The sequence below is a fragment of the Micropterus salmoides genome, unplaced genomic scaffold, assembly GCF_014851395.1.
Source record: "Micropterus salmoides isolate LMB-PRFRI ecotype aquatic unplaced genomic scaffold, ASM1485139v1 Ms_hic_scaffold_7, whole genome shotgun sequence".
Classification (NCBI taxonomy): domain Eukaryota; kingdom Metazoa; phylum Chordata; class Actinopteri; order Centrarchiformes; family Centrarchidae; genus Micropterus; species Micropterus salmoides.
The window spans coordinates 24,472,651-24,490,679 of NW_024044459.1; the positions used below are offsets into that span (position 1 = coordinate 24,472,651).

At 41.2% G+C, this 18,029-nt stretch overlaps 1 protein-coding gene across 1 annotated transcript; it reads left to right on the forward strand.

Moving 5' to 3' along the window:
* The first annotated feature begins 867 nt into the window (after positions 1-867).
* Positions 868-17,218, forward strand: inpp5jb (inositol polyphosphate-5-phosphatase Jb). The gene is made up of 13 exons (XM_038703008.1): positions 868-1,435; positions 5,685-6,145; positions 7,387-7,494; positions 7,767-7,875; positions 10,659-10,775; positions 11,834-12,009; positions 12,271-12,382; positions 12,851-12,960; positions 13,152-13,347; positions 13,626-13,763; positions 13,850-13,933; positions 14,013-14,117; positions 14,278-17,218. The coding sequence occupies exons 2-13, from the start codon at positions 5,697-5,699 to the stop codon at positions 14,635-14,637; spliced, it is 2,064 nt and encodes a 687-aa protein (XP_038558936.1). The 5' UTR covers positions 868-1,435; positions 5,685-5,696; the 3' UTR covers positions 14,638-17,218.
* Positions 17,219-18,029: the final 811 nt, after the last annotated feature.

Consider the following 18,029-nt stretch of genomic DNA (forward strand, 5'->3'; position numbering starts at 1 on the left):
TTGTGTGAGGGGGAGTTTGTCTGAATTAAGGGCCAAAATAACATAAGTTGTCATACAGACTGTATAGATTTATAGCTTACAAATAAAACTGAATTAATTCCAATAGGTTTGTGCCAGCCCTGTGATGAACTGCTGACTTGTCCAAGGTGTACCCACTCTCCCCAGTGTGGCTGTGACCCTGCACGGATAAGAGGTCAAGAAGATGGATGGATGGATGGATGTTTATGCCAAATACTTTCCATTTAATTAGTAAAGTAAAAGTATAGTATAAATATAGCCTACATGCCAGTATATAGGCTACATAGTAAAATACATAGGCTGAGGTGCTGGAGCGTGGTTATAAGAGCCTTTTAAAAAGGTGGTTTTAATAAAGTTTTGGCAAAAAGCATTTCTTCATTTGATGAAGGCAGGGATCAGTGGGGAGCTTCATTCTTAACAGTACACAGTTCTGCCAAGACAAGACACCTTGTCCCTTGAACCCAACATTTCGCTCTTGCGCTTATATTTACAAACGTATGGGGGCTGCACCAAATCTTTTATCCACCAACAAAAATAATCTGAGCTGGGGGGCGGTTTCTGACTAAGTGTTACTACAAAGGGCCATTTAAAATATACACGTGCTTCGATTCAACTGGAAAGATACGACGCAGTTCGCCACTTCAACCAATATGTGGCAGTAGTGCTTCACCATAGACTTTGACGACATAGAGCGCCCCTTACAAATCTACACTGTTAAATGGTATTTTGGCTCGCGCCCTAACATGGGCTAACCGTGATGGTTTGATAATGTTGTAATGGAAACCAGCGTCGAGTCGGTGCACGAGCGTGTAATAGACAGACAGACAGAGAAAGGGAAGTGTCCCTTCAGCTCGCGCGCGGAAGCCATGTTTGTAGGCGTGTTTGTATGTATTTGATAGCGTATTTCCTTTCTATCTGCTGTAGTTCTGTGCGCATAGAGTCGGACATTACTGTAACGTTAATCATCAGCCGAACATCGTTGGCAGGCAGCGACTGCTCGTTTACGGAAGCGCGCTCTCTCTTTCTCGTGCTGAGCCGGACGTCTGCTTTAATTTGAAGGGCACGGGATAAAGGCACAGGACACAGGCGCGCGCGTGCTGCTGCAGTCTGTGTCTTTAAACGCAGGAGGAGACATTTGTGTGTTTGTGAGATGTAGCCTGCCTGGCAAGACTGTCGCCAGCATCGCTCCAAACCCACCTGCTCCTGGTCCCTGTCATTTCCCCGCTGAGGAAGGAAGGGAGGGGTTGGGATGCCGATGGTTTCATCTGGTCAGGCGTCTGGAAAAGAAAGTTCCGCGTGCTTTGGTTAACCTTTCGCTTCTTCTTCTTGTAAATTCACATCTTTCACCGAGCCTGCATCTGGTTTACTCAAGATCCACCAGCTCTTAAAAACCCTCAACACAGAAGAACCATAACAGGTAAAGGTGATAACGAATCAGTATGTTGTGTTTATGCTTGAAGCCTACCAGGGGCATTTATAATGTAACAGGGCATACTTCTATTAATCACCAGTGGTAGTGACATCAAAAACACCAATCACCAAGACCAGAAATATTGTTGTTTACTTCAGTTTCAGTCTGACATCACCTGTAAATAAATGCCTGAAGGCTGATCCTCGTGCTGTGGACATGAGAAGGGATATTGATACAGTCCTCACAGTTGTGTGTTAAGGCATTTGTTAAAACCATGATAATTAAGAATAAATCTATAAAATGATTTCCATCCCTTTTTAATGCTATAGAGATGGTGCTGGTCAGATTTTCTTCCCTCCTCTCTGACATATTTACACACAAATGCATGCACACTCAGGTACCCATGTGTCTGAGATAACATCTGATGGCAAAACACTGAATTAAAATGACCTTCATCCTCTTTTTCAGCCTGAAAAATTGTCCTTGAAACAGGAGTGTAATTAGGCCAGATACTGTGTCTGGTACTGTCCTCTTTCACCTGAGATATCAGTCAATTCTTCCTCAGTATATAAATATTAGTCTACATTAGTACGCTACCACTGGTGTCTGCTACCCTGAGAGTGTACAATGTAGAACTTGCTTTTAAGTGATTACATAACAGGTTATACCAGATATGAAATGACACATCCTGTTCAAAAAGGTTTCTTGTGTTGCATATTTGCATATTTATGTGCGATCAGATAACTTGATGCTCATTATGCTATAAGTGTCCCTAATCCAATTTAGTCCAAATGCAATGATTACCTAACAGGTTGCCTCAGTAGTTACTGGAACATAGACAACTGTACTATGTTGCTGTTGCAACTTTTGGCAAGTTACATGCACATATTTCTTAATTCTTATTTAAACGCCAGTAGCTTGGCAGGAAGGAACATGTGGGCAATGAACCAACTTTTCTGTAAGATCAAGTCATTGAATTTGATCCAGTAGGTTATGTTAGACTGAATGAAAATGTTATCCCAATTACAGTGCAATGTATGCATGTCAATAATTTGGTCAACCAGATGCTGCTTTTCGTTTGATAACAACATCGTGACCGCGTTCCTCCACAAAGAGCCTTTTTTGACCTCCTTCAGCCTTTGCTGTGACTTGATCAGAAAGATGAGGCCCCCTGGATACAGGGGAGTGATGCTCAGTGGCACTAGGACCTGGAGGAGCAATTTACAGCTGTGGCAGCAGCTGCCCTGTCATTTCTGTCCAGGTCATCATTAGTATCCCTGTCATAGGGGCATATGGCCCTGGAGGCCCTGACCACCAATACTCTGCTTGGCTGTAATTTTAACATGAAACTCATGAGAGGAGGAAAATGGGAAATCAACATTATGGTTGGAATCACTGTGCCAACATTAGGCAGCCATGCAGAGCAGAGGATTTAAGATGAAATATAATTCAGTGTGAGGATATAGATAATTTAATGTGAGGATATTGGATTAACCATTAAAGAAGAGAGACACGTAATATGACTTCTGACCATTTGACTCTCTCGGTCATCAAAAATATCTGTGTTGTCAAATAATCCCATCAGAGGAGCCAAGAAGACTGGCTAGAGTCTGCTGTTTGGGTTACACCACATCCTTCCTGGTTCTCTCAGCTCTCACCCCCTCAGGAAGGTGTATGTAAACACCATGACACATTTGTTATTATCAAATAACTCCACTCTCTCCTCTGTGAACGTGTGGGGAATAAGAAGTGGTAGTCTGTCATGACTGTACCCAGAAAGGCAAATGTTGTCATGCAAATGTCATACATGAAGAAAATTTATTTTGTTTGTGTTTTAGAAAGATTAACTGCAGTGTATTTAGATTGTGACATTGTGCAGGAAAAATATAGAAAAGTGTTTTCCTTAATACAAACAGATAAGCCTCTGCATGTGCTACTTTCATCTTAATCAGTGTCCATAGCCCTCATTTCAGTATTTCCTTCTTTCATTATCTCCTTCACAAAGTCCTCATACTGTACTTCCCCGTCTCAGCTATTTTTGTGCCGTAGCTCATACATGGTTTGAACATGCTCTAATTCTTATGGTCACCTTCCCTCACATTACCACTGATTATGATCTATGTCCAGTTGTTGTGACGGTGGCGACTGGGACTATGGCAGTATGTTGACGTCATTGATAGTGACTGTGAGGTGGTTGGCTGAAGGAAACAATACAGAGCACGTCGCTGGAGGATCACAAGTGTCACCTCAGAGTGTAGGGGGGAGAAGAGAGGAAAGGAATGGAAAGATTTTAGGTCAGGGATAGTGTGGGCGCTCAGCTTGATGTGAAAGGGAAAATATAGGATGGGGGGGAAAACTAAATTGGTGGGGTGAGCAGTTCAGTGTCTGTAAAGTGAAGGTGGGTAAGATGGGACAGCATAGTGTTTGAGAAGATGGGGAGAGAGGAAGGATTAGAGAAAAGGGACGATAAGAGAGAGAGAGGGGAGGGGGATTAAAGCTTGGAAAAATAGACTGTGCCAGAGGGAAGTGTGAGAGGATCAATTTAGAGACATTCTGCAAAGAGACACAGTGTTGTCACTGAATGGGGCTGTCTCGCTCGTCCCCCCCCCCTCACTTCCCTCGGCTCGTTTTTCACCCACCCACTCCCACGTGTGCCCAATTGCCCCCCTCCCCATAGGACCATAGGACCATAGGACCATAGGAATACATTATGCCCAGCCAGGCACCAGGTTATTGGTGGGCTGAAAAGACAAGCGTGTTTCTAGGCACATGTTGAGTACTGAGGCAGCCCTCCTCTCTGCATGAAAGTCATGGCCTCCGTCTCTTCAAGGTCATGTGAATAATTATGAGAGAGCTGTTGTTTCTCCGTCCCCGAGCAGATAAGCTCTCTCTCTCTCACCCTAATGACCACGAATTTGTCCACAACGTACAGGACGCCATTTGCGCCGTTGTAGAGAATACGATGGGTAAATGTCTGCCATGATTTGGCTATGCACCCGATAACGAAAGGCTAGGTTTCCTCTCACCCTAAAAGATATGACATGGACATTCTTTGGTGCTTTCTCACATGTTTCACTTTCACCGCTGCTGGCTGATGGATCTGGGTCGGGCTGCCACCGTGTTGTGCCCAAATCAGCTCTTTTTAATGTCCACAAGAACAAGTCCCCATCTGTGTGGCATTTTTTGTTTTAGGGATTTAACAGCTGAGAAATCATGAGCTTGTTTTTATTTGGGTGTCATCTCTGGTGATCAGTGTATGGACTACGGTGTGCCCATTTTTTTCCCCCTTTAATTTTCCATGGAGGTTTGAATTGCTTTTGTCTTCAGCCATGTTGGAAATCACCGTCATTGCTTTTCCATCAGTTGCCTCTGATGAAAAAGGCTTCACGTATTTTGCAGTTAAATCAGAAATTGTAAAATCTTTTATTAACTGGGTGTGCAATATCTTTACGTTGCATTTGTGTTCTATCAATCAGAAAAGCAAAGCAGACATTTATTCACACAATAATTGAATGGACTGTTACTTGAATGAATGAGCTCAAATTCCTCCTTTGTTTCTGTCCTCCTCAGCTCTCTGTGTCTGTCTGATCTCTCTGCAGCTCCCTTTCTCTGTGTTGTTGTTTATTCCGAGCTGTTGACTTTTGCTGTTCTGGACCGTGCAGCTTTTCCTCATGTTAGTGTGTGGCAGGTGCTCTGAGCTGATATGAACTGACTGAGCATCTCCCTGGTTACTGGAGGACAGGCAGGCGGCTTAGGCACAAGTAGAGAGGATGATAAACTGTGTCCAGGCTTTTTTCCCTTCCAAATCTCCCATCCAAAAGCTCTAGATGGTTAGGTCTTCTTGTGTCTTTCTGGTCTCTAGCTTTTGTTTTTATGTATTTTGTTCTTTCAAATGTCTCCTATTGGTGTATGCAGCTATATTCATCTGTTTTCAAAGCCATGAGAAGGCAGGTAATCGAACAGTCACGATGGTGGGAGCCTGAATGACTCACTCAGTTGTCCTGCTGGGTCAATAAGGTCTCATGATTCATCAGCTGAATTGACTTGTCATTTGTGAAAGAGACTGCATGTTGTGCTACCCAGTGTTTCAATCCTCTCTGTACCTTTTAATATTTTCATTTATTTTCCATATGCCATTATTTCATCATTGTATGGGCTTCTTCCATATAATCCTGATGTTACACAGGAATGTTGCCAACTTAATGTTGTGTGCATCTTGCAAGTGGAAACATTCTTGTTGTTGTCTTTGCCACAGAAATCTTAAGAAATGGACCAAGATAATCCGTGCCAAAGTCAGACACAAGAAGACAACCCAAATGGTGCAGCAGAAGCTTTAACAACAGCTCCAGCCACTGATTCTACTGCTGCCCAGCCTGGAGGTCCTGCCAGGCCTCGACGGCCCCAGAGAAGTGCCAGAGTAGAAGGCTCTGTAGACATCTCTGAACCCAAAGCAGAGCCCGAAGATGAGCCCACTCCAGTGGCTAACCAGGACGTGGCAATTCATCCCAAACCCTCTCGAGCTGCAGCAGCCAAACCCTTTGGAGAGCGCACCGGGCCCAGCATTAAGGCTGGTCCTAAAGGTCCAGGTCACCACCCGGTTAGGGCTGCCTCAGTCCCCCACCCACCTGTGCCTCCTCACCTGATCCCTCATGCACAGAGAGCCCTCTCTGTAGCAGGTACAGCTGACACTCAGGCCCAGACTGTGGAAGACTTCAGGCAAGTTCGCTGATGCGTGTGTGTCCCGACCTTCATGTCTCAGCATGTTTCCATGTTGCCTTTCATGCCCAGACAGCTGAGAAATAAAAGCCTGGAACTAGCATTTATTTATACAATGCCTGTTCAAAATGTGCCTGTTTGGAACAGACCAATTTCTTGGTGTATTTTGAAATTACATGATATGATTCATTTCAGGGACTAGAAAATGTTACGCCTCATAGGAGTGACATATTTTCACTTAGATGGCCTGTGAAAGGTTTGTGTCTTTCTTTCCCACTGGATGTTGTTTTTTTTCAATGGGTGTGTCTCCCTGGTTCAGTAGGTATTGAATCACTGTAGCCAAGAGCAAACCGGACACCTAGGTTTTGTTCTAGAGAGAACCTTTTCCACAGAAGTGTCACAGCAGTATATACACCCTGGACAGGACACCAGCCTATCAGAAAGCTAACGTACTGTATTTTATACAGGCAAACACATCCTCCTGTTCACATTTATATGGGCGATTTAAGATTTTACAATCTAATAATAAACAATAACAATAATAAAGTGTATTTATATAGTAGCCTTCAAGACACAGTTACAACATGCTGTACAATAAAACAGAACAGATTTGAACGCAAAGACAATAGAACTGACTAAAATGGCATTAAACATAAATGAAATCATAAAAAGTGGGTTTTTAAAAGTGATTTAAGAGGCAAGAGACAGAGTTTGCTGCCTGAATCAATAATACCTTAAAATCAGTTCTTAAAGGAAGAGGTAGCAAATTTAAGGAAGCTATTCATGGTGAAATGTATTCATCTTTCCTATAACTTGCCAGGTCTGGTCCAGAGTTGGCTTGGCTTTCCGAGCCAGTGGATTTTAACATTTATGTTGACAATTAACCTATTCGAAACAGTAGGTGCTGGAAATCAACATCATCGGTTTGTGCTCAGTTTTGTAATGTTAATATCTCTTCAGTAATTTTATACAATTTCCTCTGCATGTGAATCAGAATAACTGAGTTAATTTCATTATAATAATTTTCTGTAGTGATATAATTGTCACTGTGACAAGCAAACAGTCAAGACCTCATGTATTGTGGTAAGAAATTGAGTGTTATCAGGAGGGATAGAAAAGTACATTGGAATGTATTGATACAAAGGTTCTGCAGTCTCACTCAGAGTCTCTAGGTTATGTCACTGAGGTGTGGAGGAGATGAGTGTTTATAAGAGATGTTACATAACACCCTTTTCTAACAGGGTGCACATCATCACTTGGAACGTGGGTTCGGCCATGCCACCTGATGACATCACTTCCTTGCTGGGGCTGAACGTGGGGGATGGAAACACAGACATGTACATTATTGGGTGAGTGTCTTGTGGTGCAGTAATCATCCAGTTTCTTCCACATAAAAGCTGAAGTGTCCATTTATTTTCACTTGTCCAACGTTGACACTACAGACAGTGCCACTAATGAGCTCAGTTGTGAACCAAAGTAATGTCTCCCCTTATGGCTAAAATTTTCTCACATTTATTAATTGACCATTACATTATCAAAGCTCTCACTCATCATTATCAAACTCTTACATCTCTGTCTGTTGTTGACTCTTGTGTGTTGTTGTGTGTTATTTTTCTTCAAGGCTGCAGGAAGTGAACTCTATGATTAACAAAAGGCTGAAAGATGTCCTCTTCACAGACCAGTGGAGCGAGGTCTGCATGGAGAGACTCAGCCCCTTTGGTTATGTGCTGGTCAGTAATGGCTTTTATTATCAGCACATATGCACATTCTCCTAGTAAAATGTTAAACTGCTTAGATTCACACTGCACGCATTACGCTGATTGAGATCTCTGCTTCCTGCTGCTGTTTCGGCTCATTTTGTTCCCTGAGCAACGGATGGGGTGATAATTCTTAACAAGCATGTAATGTCAGCGTATCTGCTGTCTTCTGCTGCTCATAATGCAAAGTCAAGCTCTCACTGTCTCTTAGTCTCCCTCTGTGTGCCTTTATTCCTGCAGACCTGCTCCTTTCTGTTTCATAATTCCTACAGATACTCACTGTTGGAATGTAGTAAGAAAGGCAATAGGTTTCATGTAACGCACATATTGAATGGGATGTAGCAAATTTGCTAATATATATGGCATAATGTATATCAAATAAGAAATTAAAAGCAAGGCCATATTTATGTAAAATATCCATGGAGAAGTTAAAACATTTCAGTAGAAAGCATCAATATGTTTATTTTCTCAAAATCTGTCTGGTGTGTTGGTATCTTACATGTTTTATGCTTTTAAGGGGACAAACTGTAGCTGTGGTTGATGTTCAACTGGCTGCATCTGAAATGATACTTGGCTCCGTTGGCATGGTGAGCCAGAGAGCGTGAATCAGCTGTCGAGCTGAACGAGCTAGACAAATGTCTCCCAGGATGCTGTTTTATTTTTGGATCTCAGTGTTGATGGGTCTCTGACAGTGAGACTGATGCTGTCCTCTAGCTATATCATGGTCTGCTAAGTTTAAACCTTGTTAAAATCAGCTTGATGACCTTTTCCTATACTTTATGTGGTTAATGCTGTGAGTAGGTTTGGGGGATGTGTTAGTTGGAGTTTATCTTAAGTAGAGGGACAAACATGGTGGTGTCAGTAGGAGTCTGTCTAGTCATGACATAGTGGACAGATACAAAGTAACACCCTATCAGTTCTTTCCACTTGGAGATAGTCTGCTCACCAAGACTCATTGTCGGGTTCAGACTCAGCTCAGAGCTCAAGAAAGCGTACTCAAACAGCCCTCGCACAGAAACACAGACTTTTTTCCCCTGACTATTCACCACACAGTTGCTGATTGTCACAATAATTTCTGTTTAAGTAAGATACAGTTTAGATGTGCAAATTAACAAAGACAAGAATTAGAAAAAGATTTCCCTCTGGTCGTAATCTCTAATTGCAACATGGCACACTCTATTGAATGTGTTGCGGCAAGACTTTTTGTATGCAGTGTGATTTACTGGTATTTGACTAATTACACATGAAGCAGCTAAACATTTTAAATACTATGTAGTTGTAAAATTGAATAATTTCATAACATGATGTATGAATAATGTTTAGGTTAGATCATATTTTATAGAGTTGTAGACACTGAAATAAACCTACATTTTAAGTAAATGCAAGTTAAGGACTTGGTAAGAACATGTGTCAATACGATTTAACGTCTGAAGTTTCTTCAAAAAGCCAAAAAATTATGTAATGTACATACAGTGGAAGAAGATGTTGATGTTTCTGTGGTCATCAGTATTAGAGACTGCAATGAGAAGCCATAATTTTGCACTGAACTTTCCCAGGCTGCCCTGCTAACATCACACTTGTTACTCACATCACACTTCTTCAGTCATGTGTGTGATGTACAAGGTCAAACATACACCACTGCACACACTCTTTCTATCTCTCTCTTTCTCTGTCTCTCTCTCTCACACACACACACACACACACACACACACACGCACGCACACGCACACACACACATTTGTCTTTGGGCTTAAATGTCTTTTTTGTTCTAAGCCAAAATGTAACATGGCAGCCTTCAGGGGTTCTTCTGTTGTTCATTGATGTTTATGAGACCAACCACCGTACATGCAGGAAAAGATAGTTTCTCTCAGACTCTACACACACACACACACACACACACACACACACACACACACACACACACAGTCTGTGTACACATACACACACCACAAATAAAGCCGGTCCACTTTACGGTTCAGTTGAATCCATTACGCAACAAAGTTGTTCAAATAGTCAGTTAGTATACAAGCGAAGGGTCACGTGGAGATGTGTGCCTCCATTACTGCCCACAGGGCATTTCAGACGGAGTGTGATCATGCTTCTTCAGCCTGTAGTTGGGGGTTGGGATGTGTGGACCACTGGAGGAAGGGGGAGGGAGGGATGAACATAAATATCTGGTGAGGGGCTTGACATAGCATACAAATGCCTCATCTTGTTCCACTTTACAAATGCAGGTGTTATATTCCTGCCCCTATTGTACAATACAAATATGTATAATTTTTTTATACTAGTTGCGTAAATGTCAATAACTGCATATCATTATCTAGCAAAACAAGAAGCAAGTGCTTGAGATGATAGTGGAGGGCTTGGAGAAAGGAAAAGTCTGACCTCCCTGCAGTTTGTACATCACATTTCCTGTGCAGTGCCTCATGGAAAGTAGTGGGAGAGCTGGGCCACAGGCTCCTGCAGGGCGAAATGGAAATGCAAAGGGGTAGAAAGAGAAGGGAGAGTGAAAGAGGACTGAGGAGGGGAGGAGAAAGTGAAGCAGAGCAGCAGAAATACACACAGCCAAGCCGCACTCAGCTCAGAGAATTTGTTTATTTAGATTTTAGTGCAAGTTAGAAAGATATTTATACATATACAGAGTTTTATCACTATCTTGTCAGAATTATGCAAAGTGCCTCCTCATAACTCTTGCTATGTACCTATTCATGTCCTCCTGTCTGTTTCTCTTCACCTGTCTATCCATCCATCAGGTGACTTCACAGCGGATGCAGGGGTTGTTACTGCTGGTCTTTGCCAAATACTTCCATCTGCCCTTCCTGCGCGGAGTCCAGACTGAGACCACCCGCACTGGCCTAGGGGGTTACTGGGTGAGACGGCAACTGATGCCATTCTGTAATCAGCACTGTGTTATTGGAAACATCGTGCATGAAAGTTTAGCTGTACATGGTTTAAGGTTTATGCTTGTATCGCTGTCACTGATACCTTGATAGAGACACTAGTTTTCTATTACAGTGTTTAGACACTTCTGCCGCCTGGTTTGTAAGCAGTGCAGATTCTTTGCTTTATCCAGAGCTGGTGAGGAAGTTGTGGGTTTTACTTCTGCTGAGCAAATGTTGGTAATCTAGTGCAAATTACATATACAGGAAAGGCTGGATGAACGGCCCTCCAACCCTATTATCAAGTCTTGTTACATGTTAGTCAAATGCTTTTCCAATCAGCTTTATTATAATAAAGCGATATGCATTGCTATCTCACAGCCAGCAGTTATTCATGCTTGGAAAGCTAAGCAGAATAAAAATGTTCCAAGGGCACAACACAGTCAATTTTTATGTATTTTAACTGGTATGAAAAGTAGTATATTAGTATTAACAAACAAGCAACTAGTCCATAGGGATTTATTTTAGAAGCACCAGGTGAAAAAAAAGATGTTTGCGCTACAATATGTTACTGAAAGACAATTGCATTCTCTAAGATCACAGTGGATGTCTGTGCGTCATTTCATGATCACAGAGGGCTCTAATAGATCACTGAGAAAGTTATGTAGTACTTAGTTTAAAGTGAATTCCTCCCCGTATGAACTCAGACAGGCTACATTACATTCTGCAGATTTTATACTGAAACATCTTTTGTGTTTTAGTGGGTCAGAGCAGTTGGGAGAACAGCGGTAAGAAATCCGCAGACTCACCCTGTCCCCCCACTGTGCACTTTATTGTTAGCATTAAGTATTAATGACGTTTGTCGCTGGTCCTTAATGAGTAAACTTCCTGTTCTCTGTGGCAGACACACACACCACTCAATACAGTGAAAACACTCACATGCAAATCACTCTCTTGGGCACTTTTCCATCACTGATCATATTACATTCATTCAATTCATTCAATTTTTTCAACAGTGAGTGCCTTCCTCTCCTAAATATTATTTACAGGGGAATAAAGGTGGTGTGAGCGCCCGCATGTCAGTGTTCGGCCACACCATCTGCTTCCTCAACTGCCACCTGCCGGCTCACATGGAAAACTCAGATCAGCGCATGGAGGACTTTGAGAGCATCCTGCAGCAGCAGCAGTTTGAGGGTCAGGCTGCCACTGGGGTTCTTGACCATGAGTAAGCTAGCACAAAAACACAGGCACACACACACACACACACAAATATAGACACACATACGATTTTATGTACCTGTCTGATAAACAGTTAAAAATCTGATTGAACATATGCTCTTTGATATATCTGTGACAAACAATCCCAGGTTTATTTTCTCCATATTCATGTGATGTATTTGAGACAAATGGTGTCACAGTCACTTCCTTGCTGGATGTACTTAAACTTAATTACATTTTATTAATGAAATTACTCCTATTTTCACAGTGTTGTGTTCTGGTTTGGGGATCTCAATTTCCGCATTAATGACCTGGAAATGCAAGTGGTAAAATCAGCCATCGATAACAACAAGTTTCCGATGTTGTGGGAAAAGGACCAGGTAAAACATAAAGGCTGTCTTATATACTGTATAATGATAAAAAACTGTGAAAATGAATTTAACTCCTCTGCATGTGGTCTTCCTGAAGAGCAATGAATGCAATTTGCCCCTCAGCTCCTCTGTAATCATAGCTGCTAGTCGGGTCAAGTTTTGAATTTAGTAAAGAACAAACGTAGTCTATACACTGAAATTTTATCCAGACTTATTTTCCAAAAATCTGTGTTCTCTAAAAATGTAACTGTGTCAGAGATCAGAATGCTTGTGATGATTTGTTATTCCACAAGCTGAAGTTGTTCATCATCATAGAGTACATGATAAAATGTCTTCTTTCTTGTCTGGTGGACTATGCACTGTGTAGGTAATGCCACTAGAGGGCAATATAGACACACTATCTTCTTAAAAGAGTTGTCAGGTTTTGCCAAACAGAAATCCTCAGTGAGTGATGTCTACAAATTCTCATTGTTACAGCTCAATATGGCCAAAGACAGTGAGACAGTGTTGGAGGGTTTCCAAGAAGGACCGCTGAAATTCCCTCCCACCTACAAGTTTGACATTGGAACAAATACATACGACACAAGGTTGGTGCTGCCAGGGTGCTATTATGAATTCTAGGCCACTGACCAGATATCACAGAGCCTAGATCAGTAATACTCCCTTCTATGAAAGGTCCTCACTAGCCTTGGGGGAGCATAAAAGTGACTTTTTCTCCATTTAAACAAGATGGTATTTTTTCTCTTGCTCCATCTCTATCTTTCTGTCCCTCACCCAGCGGGAAGAAGCGTAAACCAGCTTGGACCGACCGTATCCTGTGGCGCCTGAGAGCCACCGCACCTACTGGTGCTGGGAAGCGTGGCTCCATCTCTGGGCTGACCAATGGGACCAAAGTAACACAGCACTGCTACCGAAGTCAAATGGAATACACTGTCAGTGACCATAAACCAGTCTCCTCCATATTTACCCTGCAGGTGAGACACATTGGGCTACATTGTCAAGATGACTTAGGGCTTGCATCTTTGAAATACTAATGAAATACCAATACCAAAACAATACTATTTTCACCACCAACACCTTTGCTTGAGAATCCAACAAAATTTTAAATAAAGTGCTGCACAGGAAGTTTGCCTAAGTAAAATACAGTATAAATTTAGGATTTAAATTGGGACATATCTGCTCAAAGTTTATCTTAGAAACCTTACAGAAATGTTTGCATTGTATAGATGTTTATGATAAATGTTCTCTGTAGTTCCCGTACAAAGTGGATATTCCCCTGGTCACACTCATAGTGGAGGATGAGTGGAACAGTATTGCTGATGCGACAGCAAAATTCAAACTGGCGCCCAACTTCTCTCGCAGCTCCTGGGACTGGATCGGACTGTACAGGGTAAATGAACATAACAAATATTTCTGAACATTACCAATTTGAATCAAGTAGGTAACGTTTTGTTATTGTGCTGCTGCCAACCCTAGGTGGGTTTCAAACACCATAAGGACTATGTGGGATATGTGTGGGCCAAGCAAGAGGAAGCTGATTTTCATCGACAAGAACATCAGGTAATCTGAATGCGTGCGTAATTCCCTTATCAAAACATTTTATTTCACATTTAATAGATGTCTGACTAACTGTTTCCAGGTAACCTTTACCGAGGAGGAATTGCCCAAAGGCTCAGGGGACTTCATCTTGGGTTACTATAGCAACAACATGAGCACCATTGTGGGAGTAACGGAGCCATTTCAGGTAATCACAACTCTGCATTATCAAATGCATTATCTCTATGCTAATACTGCAGGTGTTCCCATCTGCATCTTTTTTTCATTACCTCTACTGACATTTTTCTGCTCTTTCTCCATATTCTACCGCCTCCGTCCCACTACTCGTAATCCTCTTTTTCATCTAGATTCAGCTTCCCACTTCAGATCTTGACAACAGCTCTTCAGACAGCTCTGACTTCAGCTCAGAAGATGACAGCACTGTTGTCCTCATGAAGACAAGGTCCCGCAGTCCCAGTCCACGCAAGAGCAAGCACCGCAGCCATCGCAGTGGCAGCCACAGCCGCAGTCACAGCCGTAGTCACAGCCGCTGTCGCTCTGGCAGCCCTGTATATAGAAAAATGAAAGAGCCCAACATCACTGAAGATTCTCCATCAAGCGCCACAACAGCCGAGAGTGAGTCCAAAGGATGTCCAGCAGAGGGCAGCAGCAGCCAGGTGTCTGCTCCTGGGGAGAAAGAAAAGGACATAGGGGATTCAGGGCTGTGATGCACTGAATCCTGCTGTTGTCAAAGGTCACATAGCCAACTGTTGTGTCTTTTATTAAATACATCCACTACACTGTATGTTTTCTGTAATGAAAACATACAGTTTCTGATGCCATCCTTTTCAGGAAAAGCCAACTGGTTTGTCCAGGGGGCTTACTTTGCCTTGAGTTGTTCTCTAAAGCTGTGCACATTGTATATTTTTTATTTGTTAACCTTTCACTCTGTCCTATGTTTCTTCTATCTTTGTCCCTTCTCAGGTTTGGACAGTACAGGGAACTGACACCTTGGATTAGGAAATACTCAAGGATTTATGGTCATATAGAGTAAAGGAGTGGTTACTTAATACGTTTTGGAAACATCTTCCCCATATTCCGACAGTGGTTTGAACCTCTGTACTGACGTTCCATGCAGTCATGTCAGCAGACTGCATACAAGCGCTTTTAAGATGAGAAGTATGACAGACTCTTTTTCACAAGTCACTCTGTTTGCTTTAGTTGTGGAGCATGTATCTATTATGAAACAAATCTGCTCAGACCAAGAGGTGGTAGTGAAAAATGCATTGTTTTCCAAAACATCCTATCACCAGCTCAGCACCTATCAACAGTCACTCATATGATTAGTTTCTGCAAATCTGCAAATGGAGATAGCAATGCTATTGTAGTTCTACTCTTGACATTTCCAATGATCCACCAATGGGTATAAAGTCCCTCTAGGGTGCTTAAAAACAGAGTAGAACCAAAGTAAGTAGAGACTGGGGTTTGGGGGGGGGGGTCTCGGCAACTATCCACAGCAGCAGCATAGCACATGTCAGCGTAGAGAGTGAATGTGAGCGTAAAGGTCTTTAAATAGACATCAAATCAGTGCAGTGGGATGTGGTGGGTGTGTGAGCCTCGTTGTTAGCTGACATGGCATTTCTGTCTTGCTAGAAGTAGTTCATTAATTGTTGGCCATTAACTCTGTACAACTACAGCAATATCTGACCCAGGTAACGTGTGCAGTATATTGCTTTGACAAGCACATACCTTTCTGTGAGATAATGGGCCTTATCTAACTTTTCACAGGAGCAAAGTTATTTTTCGAATAATTTACCCAGAAAATAAAATTCATATTACACCAATTACTTTTTATTCATTTTTTAATCCATAGTAAAACTTTTTTTTTTTATCATGTAAGTAAGTAAAACTCTGATATCTCTGACAAATCTGAGCAGGAATTCTACTATGAAGAGCAACAGTTTTTCATTATACCCTAAGTAGTATAATACAAAGCTGACATGTTCCACTGAAATATCACAATGCAAATGTGATATTTCAGATAAATCAAATGATCCTATCTAATGCATTATTCTTTGTATGATTTTTTTCAGTTCATCATTCCTGTCTTTGTTTTTGCGTTTCTCTTGCTCAGATCCTTACTTACTGATCCTGGTGGTTAGCTGACAGTGAAAATAGTCGTGTTGCATTGTTACCGTGTGACCTCTGATGCACCATGTTAGACACTTTGTACTTTTGGGCTGTTAGCGTAGGACAGTATATACTGTTGTAGCTGTAACCTCAGTATGTATGTCTGTTATCAGTGTGTGTGTGTGTGTGCGTGTGTGTGTGTGCGTGTGTGTGTGTGTGTGTGCGTTTGCGTTTGCATGGTTTTCTGCTAGACATAATGTACATTCCGGTACTGTGATTTCTTGTGCCGTAAAGTGCTGTTTTTGACTCCTCTTTGTGATAAATGTAGCTGTGAAAATTGTTAGAAAAACATGGTGAGGACAGTATAAAAATTTTACTTCAGTGTAAATGTTAGGTGAAGAAATGCAAGACAGTTATACTTGCATAAATCTAAAAATCAGTTTGAATCATTTCATAGTGCATCCATGTATTTCCTTGAGTTTGAAATGAAAAATCTATTGGACCTTTGTGTAGAATAACATGATTAAGACTGTGTCCTACTTTAGGTAATTTAGTATCATCAGTTCTGCAGTCATGACCAGTGACTATCTATAGTGAAATGTTAATGAAAAAAATGCTCTGTCTGACAGAATGTTATTGTTTTTTAATTATGTGGCTGAAGTAGAAGAGATATGTATGTTGAGGACAGATATTAATTATGGTAGAAAACACAAAGTAGGAGACAATCTATGCCACAAAGATTTACTTAAATTATGTATTTATTTTCTTATTTAACTGTTAAATGAGCCTGAATTCTGCTGGCCAGTGAGGGAGCATTATTTCAATGGAAATGTCAAATTGAAATAATACTGATAATTATTTTCTTTTTCTATTAGGAGCTATGAAGAGAGAGTCTGATTTCTACAGTTTCCATTTTAGCAAGTTCAGATCAAATGTCGCTTTTATTGTCAGAAATGTAGATTGTTTAGTCTACAGGTCTTTGTATAATTGTGAATGAAATTGACAAAAAATATATAGCAAGTCTATGAGATATGGATTGTTGGCATATGAGAATGGTTTATCTGAAATTGTCTAATCAGTGAGGCGAGAAGATTTTTTAAGGTTTGCTTGCTTTGTTCTCCAACCCAAAAACTACTGCAACACTGTCCAAAGAAATAATATATTCCCCTTCAAATTGTGCTGTCTTGTCTGTTTCCTCATTCTCAAATTTATTGCAATTGCTTGAAAAGAAATGTAATTACGGTATGATCTTGTTTAGTGATCGTTTTATATTTCAAAAGAAGTGAAAAACACGATATACTGAAGAGAAAAATATAGTTTCTGCTGAAAATTGTGTGTGTGTGGAGGGTGGGGTGTAAAAGAAACCAGAGATAATATAAAAGTGAAATTCTGTAATTTAAAACAAATACCAGTTAAGAAAAAGCCATAAGATAAAAGTGAGTTTTAAGCAGAGCTTTAAATGAGGACACTGAGTTTGCTGGAGAATCTCAAGTAAGGTCTCTTTTTTTAAACATTATTAGATAAGAGATAACCCAGGCTAAAGGAAAGCAGAGATTGTTAATGCTGGGGCTAGACAGGGTAATCGTGATTATTTCTGATTTGGAGTCATTCTAGTGAAGGAAATATTTTGATTTCCAATTCTTAATTTCAGCATGGCTGAGATAATATACATTTGTGGTTTTATCTTCACATAGAGTTGCTTGTCATCTGTATAGCAATGAAAATTGATATGTCCACGCAGGATTTGCCCCAGGGCAGAGGTGTATATATATAGCATATAAGAGGGGATCCAGAATAGAATCCTGGGGGACCCCACAAAAAAGAGGAGCACGAGAGGAGCAGGCATCTCCCAACATAAGAGAAGGGCCTGTTGAACAGAAATGAGATGAACTAATCCAGAGTCAATCACTGATACCAACATAGTTTTTCATATGGATGATTAAGACATTGTGGTCCACTGTGTCAAAGGTTGAGCTGAGGTCAAGGAGAA

Coding starts and splice junctions, on each gene's coding strand:
- inpp5jb (XM_038703008.1), top strand. CDS start 5,697: ATGGACCAAGATAATCCGTGCCAAAGTCAGACACAAGAAGACAACCCA. Junction 12,961..13,151: donor ACAAATACATACGACACAAG/GTTGGTGCTGCC, acceptor TCCCTCACCCAG/CGGGAAGAAGCGTAAACCAG. Junction 13,348..13,625: donor CCTCCATATTTACCCTGCAG/GTGAGACACATT, acceptor TGTTCTCTGTAG/TTCCCGTACAAAGTGGATAT.